We start from the raw sequence: 16,404 nt of genomic DNA on the forward strand, positions 1-16,404 counted from the left end.
AGTCCATATTTTCAATCCTCACCAATGTGTAAACCGTACTCTCTGTGCCCAAGTTCAGAGGTTGCCATAAAGCCATTATGGTGATAACCGGGAGGGCACATTGTATACATTTTGTGTATATCTATATATATATATATAAATCTGTGTATGTGACAGTTTGTTCTTTTCATACAATATTTTAAATATTCAAATCTTCAATGATAAAGAATTTCAGTGAGAGTCTGACTAGTATTTGAAAACTGCTTCTTAGGGCCATACACAGGCTTTTATATGGCATATATCCTTCTCTGCACAGCTTGATGTAAGGCATGTAAAATGAAGGAGAAGCCGGGATGTGATGAGCGAAATGGGCCTTAGAGAGACGTACAAGATTTGTGACAAGGTTTCTTTCAGGTTCAGGAAGTAGCTTTCTGTTCAAATTGGCTTGATTTGTCCGGATAATATACTATGGCTGCCATGAAACCGACCATGTGACTTGAATCTTAACAACACTCGGTCTCAGTCTCGGATGATCACTCTCAGATGATTCAACTCAACCTTGTACAAATCAGAGAGAGATGTCTCCAGGCACTGCTATATTCTGATTGTTGCTTCTTTGAATAAAACTGACTTTTGTATGTCTTCTGTAATATTTTCATTTGATATTTTACATCGGTAGAGTTTTGCTTATATATATATATATATATATATATATATATATATATATATATATATATATATATATTTGTATGTATATATTATTTATTTGTTTGTTTTTATTTTTGTGTACATTAGATTAAAGGCTTCAATGCTTTTCCATTGCTAACGATTGCAGTCTGGTTGTGTCATGAAGCTGACAATATTCAGCATTGATGAGGGTATCTTCCATATCATCATTTATTATCCCATTTGTCCTAGTAACAAATTAATGTCATGCAAAAATCAAATGCTACTTATTGTCCATTTCATAGTTGACAATATGGGAGGATCATTGATACTAGATGGTTAATACACTGCCAGCGATGTAGGTAACCCTTCAAATCATTAGATTCATTACAGGGGTTTAAAGTTTGTGCATAAACTCGACTGAATTTTAACATTCTTAGATGAAAGTAGTCTTTGCTTGAATGTGAAACTATTTTAATAATGAAGGAAAACTAATAACTTCACGCTTGTCATCGAAAACAAGTGAGGGACGTATCCCGCCACCGCCTTTGTAAGTTTAACTTTCAGGCATCAAAACTGAGACAGTTACAAATCAGTCATGCAAAAGATACACAAATAATTACAGGCTTGGCAAAGTTTTATATTTGTTCCCGGCGTGTGACTGAAGAGGTCAATAAAATCGATTAGGAGGTTTATAACGGGTGTAAGTGTCGACAATGGCACGCCATTCGACTGTTGAACTAGCGGGAGGAGGCGCCGATAATGCAATTACAGGCTATTGTTGTAACGTCCTGATCGTCAATCAGCGTTAAAACCCCTTTCGGCGACGAACACAAAAAGTCAGTTTACTCACTGTCACCTGTTAGAGTTGTTGCTGAAGTCCCATCAGGCACGCTGACTGCCTCAAAACTGTTTTGCCGCGAAACTATTAGCGCTATAAACTATTAAAACGCCCAGAAGTCTTACCTTGCAAGTCCGCTGAGTATCAACTAGTTCGATAACATCATGCCTCTCTTTCATTCCTGGCAACTTCGTGCTCTTGTTGTTTTCCATCCTTAAAGTAGTTTCGGGTTGCCCACGGGGGACGAGTTGAAAACCTGCCAAGGCTGGTGTGTGCAAACCCGTCGCTCTCCGAGCAGACGTAATCTCGATGGGCATATTGCCAAATAAACCCATGGTTGTAAAGCTTTTAGCGTCCATGGGGGTCGGTTGCACGAGTACATTTGGGTCACGAACTTTACAATATTGCAAATAATTGGCGGTATATTGGAGGTGTATTCAGGGCATCAAAAGTGACACATCTTGCAGTTTCGCACTCAAAGTCAAATTCAACAAGCTGTTAAAAGAGGCAACCGGGGCGAATTAATCCACACGCCATACATTCTAATCCACAAAGCGTCAATGTATTGAGTGCAATACACGTGTTTCTCGCGGCTGCCTGGCAACGACAGACCGGAAGCGTTACCATGACGACTCAGAAGACGTATATTTCAGAATGTCCGCGAGTACCTTGAAGTTACAAAGTTCGCCTGAGTTTCAAATTCGCCAATTGTGCTCTCAAATTCCAAATAAGAGTGAAGTCAATTCCGAACAATCATCTATATCTTCATCCGAAATTTGCCTTGTGCGTGCGTAGACAGTATTTTGAAGAACATGACCAGCAGTATACAGGTAGGCCTATCTTTGGCAAATTTAACTCGCGAAAAAACCGGAACGACACATTTTCTGTTTTCTTCCATAAACTGCTTGCAAATTTGTGCGATTTGTCTTTGAGTTTGTCTCTGTATTTAATACTTCCGTAGGCGTCGATAGAGTTAGCAACAAATGGTATAGCCGCGAACTCTTAATAACCACCTGTTGATTCCTGTCGCTGCCTGTCGTCTGCTCCATGAAATATGCACCACACGTAATAATCAACTCTGTTCACTTGTCCTGGGCGGCAAAGTGAGTAACAAATTCATGTAAAACCTATGAAACCAACCACTGTCATGTGCATTCCATATATAAACACGTCTACGCAATCGTGTTACGAATTATCTGGTCGGTGACTCTGACTTGCGATACGGGGCGACTTCCCCGATTCTTCCATGGCTATTGCCACGCTGCTTTCCAGCCGTTCGATCTCCGCGTCAAGGTCAATGTTTTCCAGTAGCTCTGGATTGGACACCCATCCCAAGGCATCGGGGTCAGATGTCGGCATGATGACGCACATGAACTGCTTTCCCGTGCCCTCGTCCAAGGGATAGATGCTCATTGGTGCAAAACTTTCGTTGTCCTCGACCCAGGCACACAATCTGTTGTAGACGGCTGGATAGCGATGGCGAAGGCTGACTCCACGTTGTCGCAGCTTCCTCTGGATATTTATGAAGCATACTTGGCGGGATTTTTTATCTAGTCCACCGGTGCTCTGCGAACCAGGCGGCGCGGTCAGTATCATCGTACCCGTATCTTCTTTGACTTTCGGCGCGTCTCGCCTTGGACTCATCAACTGTTCGCTGAGCCTCACCTTGGCGCATTTCTTTATCGTCGTTCCATCGTGTCTCGGGATCGGTTTGGTCGGTGGCTCGCTGCTGACCACCACAGCAACATTCAGCACAAATTTCATTTCTGGGTTATACGTTTTGCACATCTTAATCAAACTCGTCATGTGCTCACCGGTGACGCCAGATTCTTCCAACTCTCGCAGGGAAGTAAACGTTGGCGGTATATCCATCTCACCCACGCCCGACTTAAGATACTCATCCGCAGAATCGGGATCCCCGAAAAGTAACATGATGCATCCTCGTCCGCGAGACAAATATCCAGTGCGCGCAATTTTGGAAAGAGATTGCTGGCAATCATCATCGTGTCGACTGTGGTATATAATATGTTTGCACGTGCTTCCAACTCGACTGAAAATGCACTTTTTCTTGTGTTTTTCCCAATGCAGTTTACGACACTCACGTGAGCAATAATAAGTGTAGCAATTGTGACAGGATTTGTATGTCTTTCTGGCGTCTTTCAAAGGAGTAGTTTTCCCGCATTTTTTGTATCTGCATTTTACCATGATTAGCTCTTCGCCGAGAATGTCTCCCTTTTCGCTCAACGCGCCGTCATCGTGGTCTTCGACCAGTTCGTTTTCATCTAAGAGACTTTCATCCGTCGGTGATTTCACGATAACGGAATCTAAAGTAGCCGTACTGACGTCGGTAGACGGGACTTCATCCTCGTTCACGTTCGGGCTCGATGGAAAGTCGAAGAAACTCAATTCAGCGAATTCCCTTTCCTTGTCGAGTTGTTTCCCAAGATCATGCATGCTGGTTGTTGGACTGGGGGAAAGCGCCAGCAAGCTGTCAATCACTTCTTCCATTGTCGTTCCTGGCGGATGAATACTGGCATTACTCGACATGAAAGTGTCGCTATGGTAATGTTTGTCGTGGAAACTGCCTCCATCCTCGTTCAGAGATGTATCCGTGATTGTGATAGCCAGATCCTGGTTACTTCCCGGCAAATGGTCGCGCTTTCTTGTAAGATCTTGGCTGGAATACGAAATCATGGGAAACTGTCTGTGACAATCTTCCCTCGGGCTTCCATCTGGATTGTAATTCGGATCAGGCCGAAGGCGAGATCGATTTGAGAGATCGCTAACACTAAGGGACACTTTCCTATCATTAAACAGGGCAGAGAGTTCATTTCTCACTTTTAAGTTTTCCATGGACTTGGAGGGCCGTCTCTCAGCCGTAGGGTTTGGATGGTTTTCAACTTCGGCGCCAAATGCGTTATTAGCACCGAAATCACATACTCCTTCCTCCCTCACTGTCGGCAGTGACTCAACTCTCTTTCCAATTATTGACGTGTCGCTCTTTCGTAACGGGCTGCTGGCGTCTCTGAGTGAGTCATTATCTTGCAGCGCGCCCGAGAAACCGAATAAGCCGAGTCCAGGTTTGCGTTTCGTCAGAGCGGAGTCGCTTTTCCTCCATGTCTCTCCGTCAGAATCGTACGTCTCCTCCATTCCGAACGAGCTTAGCTGAAAGGCGTTTGCAAGGTTTGGCTGGGTTGCATATTTTGCCAGCTTGCCGGGCGAATCGGTCGCTGAAGTGGCGAGGGCTTCAATCTGCTCCATTGAAGTCAGAGTCAAGTCTGTCTGACTGCTGGATGTCGCGGTTTTCGGTTTTCTGTCTTCACTGCCATTTTCCGCGGCGAGCGGTTTTATTTCTACGTAAAAATTTGGCAGCTGCCTTCGGGTTGGGCTTGGGAATGCTGATTTGGCAGATTTCCCCACGGCTGACTCAGAAGCTGCGGTGTTGCGGGAAGACAGATTATCCTCTTTTTTGAATAAATAAAATGACGATGGTGAATCCGGGGAGGAGCACGACTCTCTTCCAGACGATACCGAGGCAACCGTTGGGGGAGGTGTCAAACCACCTGACGACGGAGAGTCTCTGTATTTTGGAGATGACGACGGTGACGTTTTCGGCTTTACGGATGCAAACTGTGCCTTTTCCACCGCTTTTCTTTCTGGTGACGTAGATTTTCTCCCTGCCAAGGTTGACGAGTTTCTGACGGGTGAAGTCAGCCTTTGTCGCTCGGGAGATGAGAGTTTGTCCTCCGGTGACGGCAGAGATCTCAATGTGAATTGGCGGCGCTCTGGGGATGTAGGTGGTGTTTTTGACGTATCTTTCCCGTGGACTGGGGAAGTTAATTTTCTTGGTATCGTTTTGGACGGAGAAGTAGGTTCCTTTTGCGCCGCGGGCGGATTCCGACCGCAATCTGATTCCAGCTCGGTTGAGGGATGGGTCGGAGTACTCTGATTGGGTCTATTGTAACCAAGCGTGAAACTTTTAATCGAATGGGGTTCTACCATTTTCCAGTCGGTTGACACCGACGTAAACGACGAACCCGATTCTGACGTAGAGGCGTCCTCAAGTCTCTGACTGACGCTGTTTAATTCGGGACTGACTTCATTTCTGGTAGTCTTTATCGAATGAATTGTAGCAGAAACGCTTTCTGATGTCTGATCATCGAGGAAGTGCGGTTCATAAACTGGCGGTGGAGAGCTTGAATCAGATAAAGGCGAATCCGAATATTCTTGGGGACAGATTACCTTAATCCGGAAAGGAGACTGGGTACGTCTTGAAAATGCGTCCCTTGTTCGCGGTGATGTTTTTGATCGCAACGTCTCCGAACTTTTAGGTAGCATATTTTTCTTTACGTCATCGCTTCGGAGTTGGGAAGTTCGATGTCTTGGCTCCTTAAACCCCGAGGCCCGCGGTGACTGGATGACTTGTGCGGTAGCTTTGGGCTTTTGAAAGTCCTCTCGAAGTTCCCATGGTGATTCAAATACTTTAAGTGACTCGTGTTGCCCTGGAGACGATCTACCCTGTGATGACACGTGGGCTGGAAACGGCGTTCCCGTTGAACTAGATTGGAGGGTCTTCCTTTGAGAGTTGGATGAAGTTGAACGGGGCTCTGTAGTCATGGTAACGGGTTGTGCGAAGGAGCTCGAGAAAGGTTGCGGTTTCCCTGAATTGGAGGCCAAATTTTCAGGTTGAAGATACATGGGATGTGACTGCTCTGGGGCGGTCGCACCAGCTACAGGCAAAGTTCTAGCTTTTGCGGCGACCTGCTGCCCTCCCCAGACGGTTCTCTTCATCGCCGCTCTCGGAGGAAAGCTGTACCTGTACGGAGGCGGTTTTTCTCTGGCTGATAACGTTTCGGATCTCTCCAGACTTTTCCTCACAACGTCAGAGTTTTTGAACCATTCAGGCAAGTCTAACGACTTCAGTGACTCTTGGATGCGCCTTTCCATCGGTGATATTGACTCTCCGCTGGCGGCGGCTCCGTGTGTATCGCTGGCCGGTCTTTGACCGTCACTCCTCTGACCGGGTGACTGATAAACAGCTGATTGGTTCCACGTATGGCGCAGTTGCTGTTTCTCTTCCTCTTCTTTATATCCCCTACTTACTTGATTAGCTGCCTCACCTCCCTCTCGTAGACTTCTTACACGGTGAACATCTGGAGATCCCCGTGATGACTTGAGTGTCGAAAATGGATCTGACTTGGCTATCTCATCTCCCATCTCATTGCCCGTGAGCTGCGTTTCTCTGACCGCAGGGTACGAGTACCTATGACTTGGACTTCGCTTGCCCCTGCCGAGCTGGAAATTCCTCCTGTCGACTCGAGCCAAAGTGTTCTCGATCGATCTTATTGTACTGCGATATGACGGTCGGTCCCTTGCTTGCGGATTTTCAGGCGCCGCAAAGTTCACTAGTTCGTTTTGATTTCTAGAAAGGTCCGTCAGAGAGGAATGGTTCATTTCTGAGCGTTTGTTCAACTCTTCGTGATAAACTTGATCTTGCCGTTTCCCAGCAACGGGTTGGCCTTGATCTCCACGTCGTCTTTCCTGCCAATCGCTGAGGTGTGCTTCGTATGGAGGTGGTGACTTGAGCGAGCGCATCTCCTGCCTCGTTCGCAGACTCGTCCCGTGTTGTTCCGCCTTTCGACTCTCTCTGACATTCACAGTCGGCGAGCAATCCGTCATGAGCGATTCCCGCGGGAGGTTTTCCCTCGGCGAAGCCAACTTTTCGCCGGCGAAATACTCCGTGTTCGTCCGATCGTCTTTCGAATCACGCGGTTGGCCAGTACTAACTTTCGCATAAACACCTATATATCCACCTCCAGCCGACCTGACTGATATATCATGATTGTTACGCGAAAGCGTTCTTTCCATCTTTTTGCTGCCGTCGACTGCCTTTGGCAAAGTTTCCTGTCGTTTCGATATTGGTATGCTGTGGTCGTAGGCACTAGACGGCCTTGCATCCATATAGTATGTTCGCTCGAGATTACTTGGCTCATCGCCAACAATCGGAGCTCGTTTATTTCTACTTCGCCATAGAGCCTCTTCTAGCGGGTCGTTTTCAAACCTCTCCTGAAAATATATTAAAAACGACAAAATATTAGGTAGCATAAGCTGTATAAGAAGTACGGGGATAACAGGACTGGTCATGCATATTTCATGTTTTGTGTCAAGAGGCGTTTCAGACAGTACATTAAATGAATCGGGTTGCACTGTCAGATAGTTGAAAAGTGGTGTTGTGATATTTGCTGAAATTGGCGATGCAGTGGCGCCCTTTCCCGAGAACGCCATCGCAGGTCTGCAAGAGAGAAATTGAATAACGACGAGATCTCTTGATTCATGCCGCACACACGAAAATTTTAATATAATTTTAGGGGTACACACTTTGTGTGTCAAATCTCAGTTGGGGTTCTTGAAACGCGCAGCGCTGAACGCGGTTCTGGGCAGAGGTCGTGCATGGAACGCAGAACGAGGCTGGAGCAGCTTTGTTCTTGTAGAATTTAAATAACAAAGGGAACATTGTTTTGTTGACGAGGGAGGTAAATCGGAGCCTACTATACTACCATGCCCACGGGGACGTAAAATAAAAGAGTGCGTATTGTTACTGTGTACATGGCCTATAGCTTGACAGTCACATGACAAACGAGAGAGAGAGAGAGAGAGAGAGAGAGAGAGAGAGAGAGAGAGAGAGAGAGAGAGAGAGAGATTGAAATCTCGTAATGATTTTGAATCAGACAAGTGTACACAAACCCATAAATTTTACATTCTGACATACCCTGATTACAGCAATCTCTTGAGTTAAGTCATTTTACTCAGGTGTCGCCAGGTAGGGAACGGTCACTGGTTTTCGCGCACTCACTCACGCCTTTCAAAGACTGTACACTACAAGTTATTAACAACACTTCCCTGTCAGGTTTTTTTTACTACAGAAGACGCGGAATTGATCTATTGCGTACGGTATTGCACACAATCACTGAGTTGAGGCCATATTTGCCTTCATGAGTGAAAAGCTACACAAAGCGTTGTAGGCAGTGTAAGCTGACGTTTAAAAGCGCACATAACAGACAAGACCATATGCTTTGCTTGGCAACATTTCTCGAGAGAGCTCTCCTATTTTGGCGCCATACCTACCTGAATAGAAATGACAACTTAATGTTGCTTTCTATTTCAAAGTCAACAGACGTCACACCACACCTTACCTGGTCTCTAAGCGTCACTTGTTTTCTGTGATTCAAGGGGTCTCTATTATCTCCGACTACGACCGTGGTGCGCAGTTCTTTTCTGTGTTCGCGTGCTCTCGTGACCCGATCTGTTTGTGGAGTATTTGATATGTCGTCTTGAGGAAACACATTAGAATGTCTCGGGCCCGTGGGGCTTGCCCGAACATCTTCGGAGTGAATGGGTTGGACAACTGTATTAACTGTCTGTCTGCTGTTGTAGGTTTGATTGTTAGTTGAGTAACTGCTACTAGGGCTGGCTATACCGCTATCTGCGTCCGTTATCGCATCCCTGTTATCGCGATAGTTCACGTTCAAAGTTCTGTTATATTCCTCGTTTCTGTTTGCAGGGCGTAAATAATGGGTTGGGCTGTCCTCAATGCGCATACGTGTGTAGTTTCTGTTCCCCTCAGAAGTACCGTAATCACCTCGGGTTGAGTGGCCTGATGCAATTCCACTACCGCCAGGATCGGCCAATTCTTTACGTTTCATATATTGCTCGTAAATCCTCCTCTGGTGATTATCGTAACCCGGGCGAGTCGTAACTGCTCTCCGCGGCGTTTCCGACTCACCTCCGCCCGCATCCGTGCGGATTCGCTCGTAATTAAAATTTTGGTCCACTCTGTTCTGACGCAGGTAATGCGTATCTGTGTGTAAATCATACGACGAGTCGTTGTGGAAACTCTCCATTGCGTCTGAGCCTAAAGCGTCTTTGTATACCGCTAAGTTTGGTTTTTCAGCGGCGGCCGAGCGTATCAACTTCCCGTTCTTGTTTTGCAAGGGTTGTGCTGTCTCACCTGCTGCTTGCGCTGTTATCTGCCCTGTACGCCCGTCCGCCGTGCTAGGAACTCCCCGACCGTGAGAATTGCCGGGCGCAGGTAAGGTGGTGACGTTTGCGTTTAAGTGGTCAAGCAGTTTGCCGCGCTCATCGGTTTTGGACCACTTCAACTTCTTGTTTATCACCGCCCCCTGATTGATAATAACAGTGGGCCGACCACAATTAGGCAATACTCCACCAGTTTGTTTGCGGTTGGTTAAGCTCTCAACTAATATATCAACCTTGCGAGCCGTGACTTGGGCTGTATGAATCGCGGCTAGCAGGCGCTCATAGTTGATCGTGGTAGTTTCCAAGTCAGTGTACTCGAGTGGGTAGACTCCCTCACGCGGCGAACTGTCCGATTCTTCTTTGCCATTGTCGTCAACCCCGTCAACCGACCGGCTCCGTCGAGCTTTGTCTGATACGGCAGACGATTCTATATTCCGCGCGTTGTTTTTGAGTCGATAGCGTGAGTTCGCGTCTCTATGCTCGCCATCATCATCACGGTCGGTTTCTTGATCATTAGATTCCTCCTCACTGAACTCCTCGGATTCCTCCTTGATCACGTGCAGACCAGAGAAGTACTGTGTCCTCAACATTTTGGATTTATTCCTGATTCTCACATTCCCGGGACCTGTCACCTTGAATCTCTTGTGGACGTTGTTACCCGAACACAGATCTTCATATTCGTCGTCGTCGAGGATATCGCGGTATTCCTTATTTGTGCGCTGAGACTGAGAGCCGCTTCCCGGCAGTGCTCTCCAGCCGCCGTCGACGGTATTTGTCGGACTTAGGTACGAGTCAGCGTCGAGCACACAGTTGCCCTCCGAGTCTACCCATGATGACGTCTCGTCTTCATCTGTTCGTTGAAAGACCTGCATTCCTCGCATGGCGTTGATGTAAATCCACACTATCAGCGCACCTAAGCCGCTGAATAGCACCGTCGTAATAGTAGAGTTACTCAAATACGCGCTGACTGAGCACGGTGTGGCCGGCCCCTCCCGATTCGATGCACCGCGTTCACTTACTGACAAGTGACAGATGATATTGGCGTCTTGACTTGAATGTAAATTTCCCATCGCTAGCTTATTACCGCGGCGAGTCGGCCCTGCCTTTGCAATATTACATTACATACAATTACCCTACCTGATGCCCGCACTCCCGCGTAACGTGCCTATCTGTGAAATTTTCATGGTCAATTATACCTAACAGGGGAGGGCTAACCCTTCATTGGGCGAGGCGTCAGCTGGTAAACACAAAATTGCTTAAGTATTTACAATGCCGCAATTATGCAAGCCTTTGCGATGATGGTATATGCCCAGGCAAGTTGTGTACACCTTAACGGTCCTAAAACGCTGCTTGTAATGCACTTGACTCCGGTCAAATCAATACAAATCGATTAAGTTTACAGATTAATTTCCCTCGGGGTGATTAGATCGTCAAAAAAAGAAGCGATATTAAATACAAAGTCATCTGGACTGTCGATATGGCTGCATCGAACACGCGCACGTTAACAACACGGAAAATGCACGTGATCTAGGTGTTACCAAGTAACAGACGATGCCAGCGTCGCCATTCCGTTATCACGTTTAACAAGTAAAGCCATGCGTAAATTTCTATTTTATTTGAATCAATATACACAGAGTAAATACGCGGATGTATGAATTAACAATCCCTAGGCTATGAAGGTGAAGCGAGTAGTCTTCAAAAGGTCATATCTTGGGGAGACAGATTTAAAATGAAAATTGGAAGGCAGCTTTCGCTGCGCCGATATATAGGCATTTGGGGTTTAGATCGCTGAAAGCTTCAGGTCGCCTTTTCCGTATAGTTCATCAATGAAAAATGATCGAAGTAACGGTATGTATGACTGAGGAATGCGTACAAAAAATTCAATAGGTGAGGTCATTGCGCAAGCCCGTTGGTAAGCACAATTCAACAACGTACAGAGTGTTAGAACAAGTCTTTTATGTCACATATACCTACCGCTCCGGACGCTCTATTAAGGTAGTATCCGCCTCGAAATTGAACTTTAGCTCAGACTTTCCTCACTTAAACATTCAACCATCTTCTTCCGAAATCAAGATAACAATCAGGGGTGACCGTGTAAAGTTTTGATTTGGGAAACAAATTACACCCATCATTAACCAATATTTGAAATTCAAAATGGCCGCCATCCTTGTGGTAAGTCTATGAAGAAAAATAAAATGTTCGATTTTCGAAAATCTAAAAGCCTCAAAATAAGCCCCCACAAGTGATAGATCAGAAAAGAACTGTAAAAATGTGACGGTCTGAATATCTGTCCCCGAGGCGTGTTCTACCATGCATACAGGTACACAATATGACAACGGAGTAATTTATATTTTACCACATTAATCTCAATTTCTGGGGTCTTTCAGCAGCTCTATCGCCTTTCACCTAAACGTCAGGAAATTCTATATCCGGTTCACTGGAAAAAGTAATGCGCATGACTATTCCGTCCTGTCAGTCGAAACGCATGATCGTAAAGATAAAACGATATTAATTTTGCTGGCCGTGTTTTTGTGCACCGGAAATAGTTTTAAGACCAAATGTTTAAAAAAGTGTGATTTTATTTCGACAAATATTTTTGTGATTCCCTTACCTTCAACTTTTTCAGGTGTATACTTAGCGAAAATTTTGCCGAAAATTCATGAGATAACATCTGTACCGTAATCAAAATGAATCTTTGCAAAGAGCGGAATCGAAACCACAATGATTCAGATTTATAAATAAACTATATTAACACTGCTTTATGAGCTCAAAGTAAAGAGATAACAGTCCGCGAATTTCGTCATATCCGCAGACTTTTACGTCATCAATCTTTTCAGGTGTTCAACCTTTGACCCCCTTTTCACCTTCTGAAGTATATCTGTAACTGTAACAACTACATTGATCATTCATATACTTGGTTGTGTAGCAATTTTACGGAAACGATGGCAACGACAGTGAATTACACCTGGTGCCATATTTGCATTCGTTTACATGTACATTGCACTTTCCAGCGACAGCCAAGCCACACCCTGTGTACAAGTGGAACGTCACAACTTCCAAAAATACGAATTCTTGTAAGGTACAGATTCAGGGAGACGGAGTAGCATTTGTGTACCTATCGTTGATCTATTTATTGTTTAGTTTCTCGTAAAACGTCATTTATCAAAGTGCTGTCAAACAGTGTGACTTCGACAACGTTCGCTGCGATGTTGTTTAACTTTATGGGTTTCGACTCATTGGAATTGAAGTCTGTCTCAGTGTTCTTGTTCAATATGCCCTCACACTAACATTTTAATTGCACTTCTTGACACCGCAGTAAACCATAGTGATGCTACGGAGATCCAACAAATCTCGGTAGTCATGGAAACGTGCAGAGCCAATTACGACATTGCTCCTCATTTCAGAAAGTGAACGACGGAAACAGGCGGACAGACGTGGAGACAAACAGACACTTTCCCTCTATAAATTACGTCTACGCGAACTGAGAACTCGTGAGCGGAAATTAGAATGGTTTCATTCCAAACACGGATATCCTGTACAGTGTTGCAAGTGAATTTGTTCTCACTCGCAGTAAAACAGAAGAAAAGATTTGTATAAGTCGATGTGTATATGCCAAATAGTTACAATAATATTGCCGAAGAGGGTATTAAATTTAACGACACTGTTCTGAGAACGAAATTCGACAGCTCTGAATTTCAGAACAAAAGTATTGGTAAAGTCGCTGAATGTAGTCATTTATAAGCCTCCTCACGTGTTTATGTTCGTTGTACTAGAAATTGCACTGCTGGATTAATCGCGATACTGCTGGAATGTAGCTGTAGTGCAACGGGCTCACTGCGCAAACTCCGTGGTACAGCGAAATGCCAGAAAGCAGGAAGAAGGCTTGTCGCGGTACGTACATGATCATAGAACTAAAACGTTTTGCGTGAAATAAAAATAGGCGCGTTAGCAGCTACGAACAACTTTTTTTAATTCTCTGAATTTGATCAAGTCTACGGCATGAAGCGAACTCCACCGACCTTCCCTTATTGGGAGTCTTGCTTAAACCACGGTTACTCTGGTGGGGTAGAGTAACCGTGCTTGAACGAAGAGATACCTTTTCTCAAAAAGTCATCAATTTTTCTATCACAGTAGATGATAATCAGCGAACAGTTGGCGACGACACAGCAATTATCACTTGATAAAAATCAATGAATAATGGTTATGACACTGGGTTACTGATAGGGTTTACTTATCCCGAGATAATGATCAGTGAGCCATTTTAACGCATGCGTCATGGGGTTATTGAAGACAGGGTACTTATCGCAAGATAGCGATCAACGTGCAACGGTATACTGTCACATCGCCCACTTATGTAATGTTAAAGACAACTGCATATTTATATTATCAGTGTCGATCGCTCTACTCGATAAATGGGTTTTCCCTTTTAACGTATAATCTAACCAGGTAATTATCCAGCCTAAAGTGATTTCATACCTGTAGCGGGTCAAGCGAAAGCGAAAGTTTAGGAGAGTCAGACTGCCGTTTTGTTTCGCGGTATAGTAATTCGTTATATCTATTGGTTAAAGGTATACTGTCACCTGTTCCAATTTTGCCACAGTTACCATGGAAAGAGAAAATCTTACCAATCACAGATTTTAGGCTGGTGGCCGCTTTTAAAAACAGCGCCCCCGCATGGACATTTCGAATACCAAGGAACGCCCCTTTGACCATATATGGGCATATTTAGATTACAGGTGACTGTATACCTTTAAGGTAGAATGCGCCTCGGGAACAGATATTCGGACTCTCAAATTTTTACAATTCTTTTGTGATCTAAAACTTGTAGGGAGGCCAAAGCTCTGGGAATAAGTAAAGTTTTCACCGGTTTAAAGTTTGTAAAAATCATAAAGTTTATTTTCCCCCATAGAGTTAACACAGGAATGTGAATTGCAAATTTCAGTAAATGTTTGGAAATTTGTTTCTCTAATACCAGACTTTGAACGATAAGAGAATGATTGAAAGTTTCATGGAGGAAAGTCTGAGCAAAAGTTTAAGTCTGTCACTTTCGAGGCGCATATTACCTTAATGCACGCCTCGAAAATGGAAGACTTACACTTTGCTCAAATTTCCCCAACCAAACTTTCTACCATTCTCTCACAGAATCAAGAATAAAAATCGGGGGGGGGGGGTTACCGTGCAAATTTTGTTCTAGAAAAACAGATTGCCTGATATTTACAAAATACAAAATGGCCGCCATCCCTGTGTTATCTCTAGGGCTATACAATTCCCGACTTTCACAAAACTAAGCCGTTGAAAACGTTATTTACTCCCTATAGCTTCAAAATGAGCGCCCACAAGTGGTGGGTCAAAAGAATATTGTAAACTTTTGAGGGTCCGAGTATCTGTCCCAAGGCGCATTCTATCTTAAAGATGAAAATACAATTGTAGATCGTTAGTTAGCTGCCTTAATATTATCGTCTAGATTATGAATGGAGTGTCATTAAAAGAATACTTCCAACGATTTGCAATAAGTGAAAACAGAGATTGGGCGGCATCACCTTTTTCTTGGCCTGCTATATCCGAGGAAAGGTAACATTACCAGATAACTAAAAACAAGAAATCATAGGTTAAGAAAAGTCGCTTGCATCCGCTGGACGGAATATTTTGCTGATTCAGCATCTCAACTCAATTGCGATTTTTCATTTTATAATTTTATTTATTAGATATATTGCAAAACAGACCGTTATTATGTGGCCATAAAATACACATACTCAAAATATGTCTAATAGAATCTGTCCAAGAGAAGCGGATGTGTGTCTAATGATGTATACTGCAGTTCTTTGAAGCGACGTTTTTCTGTGACGTCTCCATCAATTGCTTAATGCAAACTTCACAATTTTTGTGTGTGTTTAATCCGTTCAAAGAATTGGCTTTGTGTTAAATCCCGTAAGAGGTTCACGCCGGAAATAATGAATCTATGGTTTCTCTAACATGCGCGTGCGCATTTGCTTAGAATGTGGGGTTTGAGGAATCTGCTCAGAGTCCAGCCCCCGGGTGCACCCACCCCATTCCCTGGACAGTTCGAACTACAAAACACAAACTCTAAAAATTCCGTAAAATCAGGGGTAAAAAACTGATATTTTGCCCACACTAGCGTGAAAACTTTTCATTTTCCATAAAATGAGTAAAAAATGGAGGCAAAACGTGGGAGAAATTCTACATGAGGCAAACGGGAGGAAGTCAAAACTTTCAACAGCTGCGCATATGTGCATACCCTTCCTTATGACAGTCCCCCAACCCAGGGGTATCAACAACCTTAACACTATTGATAAATAGTTGACTGAAGGGGCTTTAAGAACGACTCGGATAAATCCTTGAGAGATGTCATGGAACAGAATAAGAAGCTGTATACGCTTGTGAAGTGTTGATCTTATCAGTGAATATATCGTCTCTATCGACGAGTGGGTGGAATTGATTGGTCGATTGGGTTATCAGAGTTCGAATGCACAAAGTTGATATTTTCTTTTCATAATGGTGTCGTCAGAGACTATTGGTTCTGCGATTCATTAAACATCAGTTCCTTCATAGAGAGTCTACACCATATTTGGTTTATATCATGGGTGATTTTTTATTGTCCCAGAAAATGTTCAATACTTTAGTGTTCAATGGAAGTTTCGTATTACATTATACAATTTCTGAATACGTTGGCTTCTGAAAAACGTGATTTCATTATAGTAGCTTTTGTAGGCACATGCAAATATATGACTTCACTATGAGACGGCTGCTCCAAATTCTCATAGGTTTTTGCGTCCGTTGTATTATTTCAAGAATGTACACAGAGGAAGTGGCATTTCGATTCAGTGATCGGATTAGAAAGACTTAGTGTACATATTTATCCA

The 16,404-nt window shown here is 44.1% G+C and overlaps 1 protein-coding gene and 1 long non-coding RNA gene across 3 annotated transcripts in view; one reads left to right on the plus strand and one right to left on the minus strand.

The window, feature by feature from the left end:
• LOC139114040 (uncharacterized) overlaps positions 1–666 on the plus strand; it is a 38,483-nt gene extending 37,817 nt beyond the window's left edge. Inside the window, exon 6 of one of the 2 annotated variants that reach the window (XR_011547786.1) lies at positions 263–666. This is a non-coding gene — a long non-coding RNA (uncharacterized lncRNA). The remainder of the gene's footprint in view (positions 1–262) is intronic. The other variant, XR_011547787.1, reaches the window with a different exon arrangement.
• LOC139114038 (uncharacterized) overlaps positions 1–10,813 on the minus strand; it is a 50,348-nt gene extending 39,535 nt beyond the window's left edge. Inside the window, exons 1-2 of the mRNA XM_070675514.1 lie at positions 8,680–10,813; positions 1,612–7,552 (exon numbers count right to left, since the gene is read on the minus strand). Of these exons, the coding sequence (XP_070531615.1) occupies positions 2,672–7,552; positions 8,680–10,593 (6,795 nt within the window). The 5' untranslated portion in view covers positions 10,594–10,813 and the 3' untranslated portion in view covers positions 1,612–2,671. The remainder of the gene's footprint in view (positions 1–1,611; positions 7,553–8,679) is intronic.
• Positions 10,814–16,404: the final 5,591 nt, after the last annotated feature.

Source organism: Ptychodera flava, chromosome 16 (genome assembly GCF_041260155.1).
Source record: "Ptychodera flava strain L36383 chromosome 16, AS_Pfla_20210202, whole genome shotgun sequence".
Lineage (NCBI taxonomy): Eukaryota > Metazoa > Hemichordata > Enteropneusta > Ptychoderidae > Ptychodera > Ptychodera flava.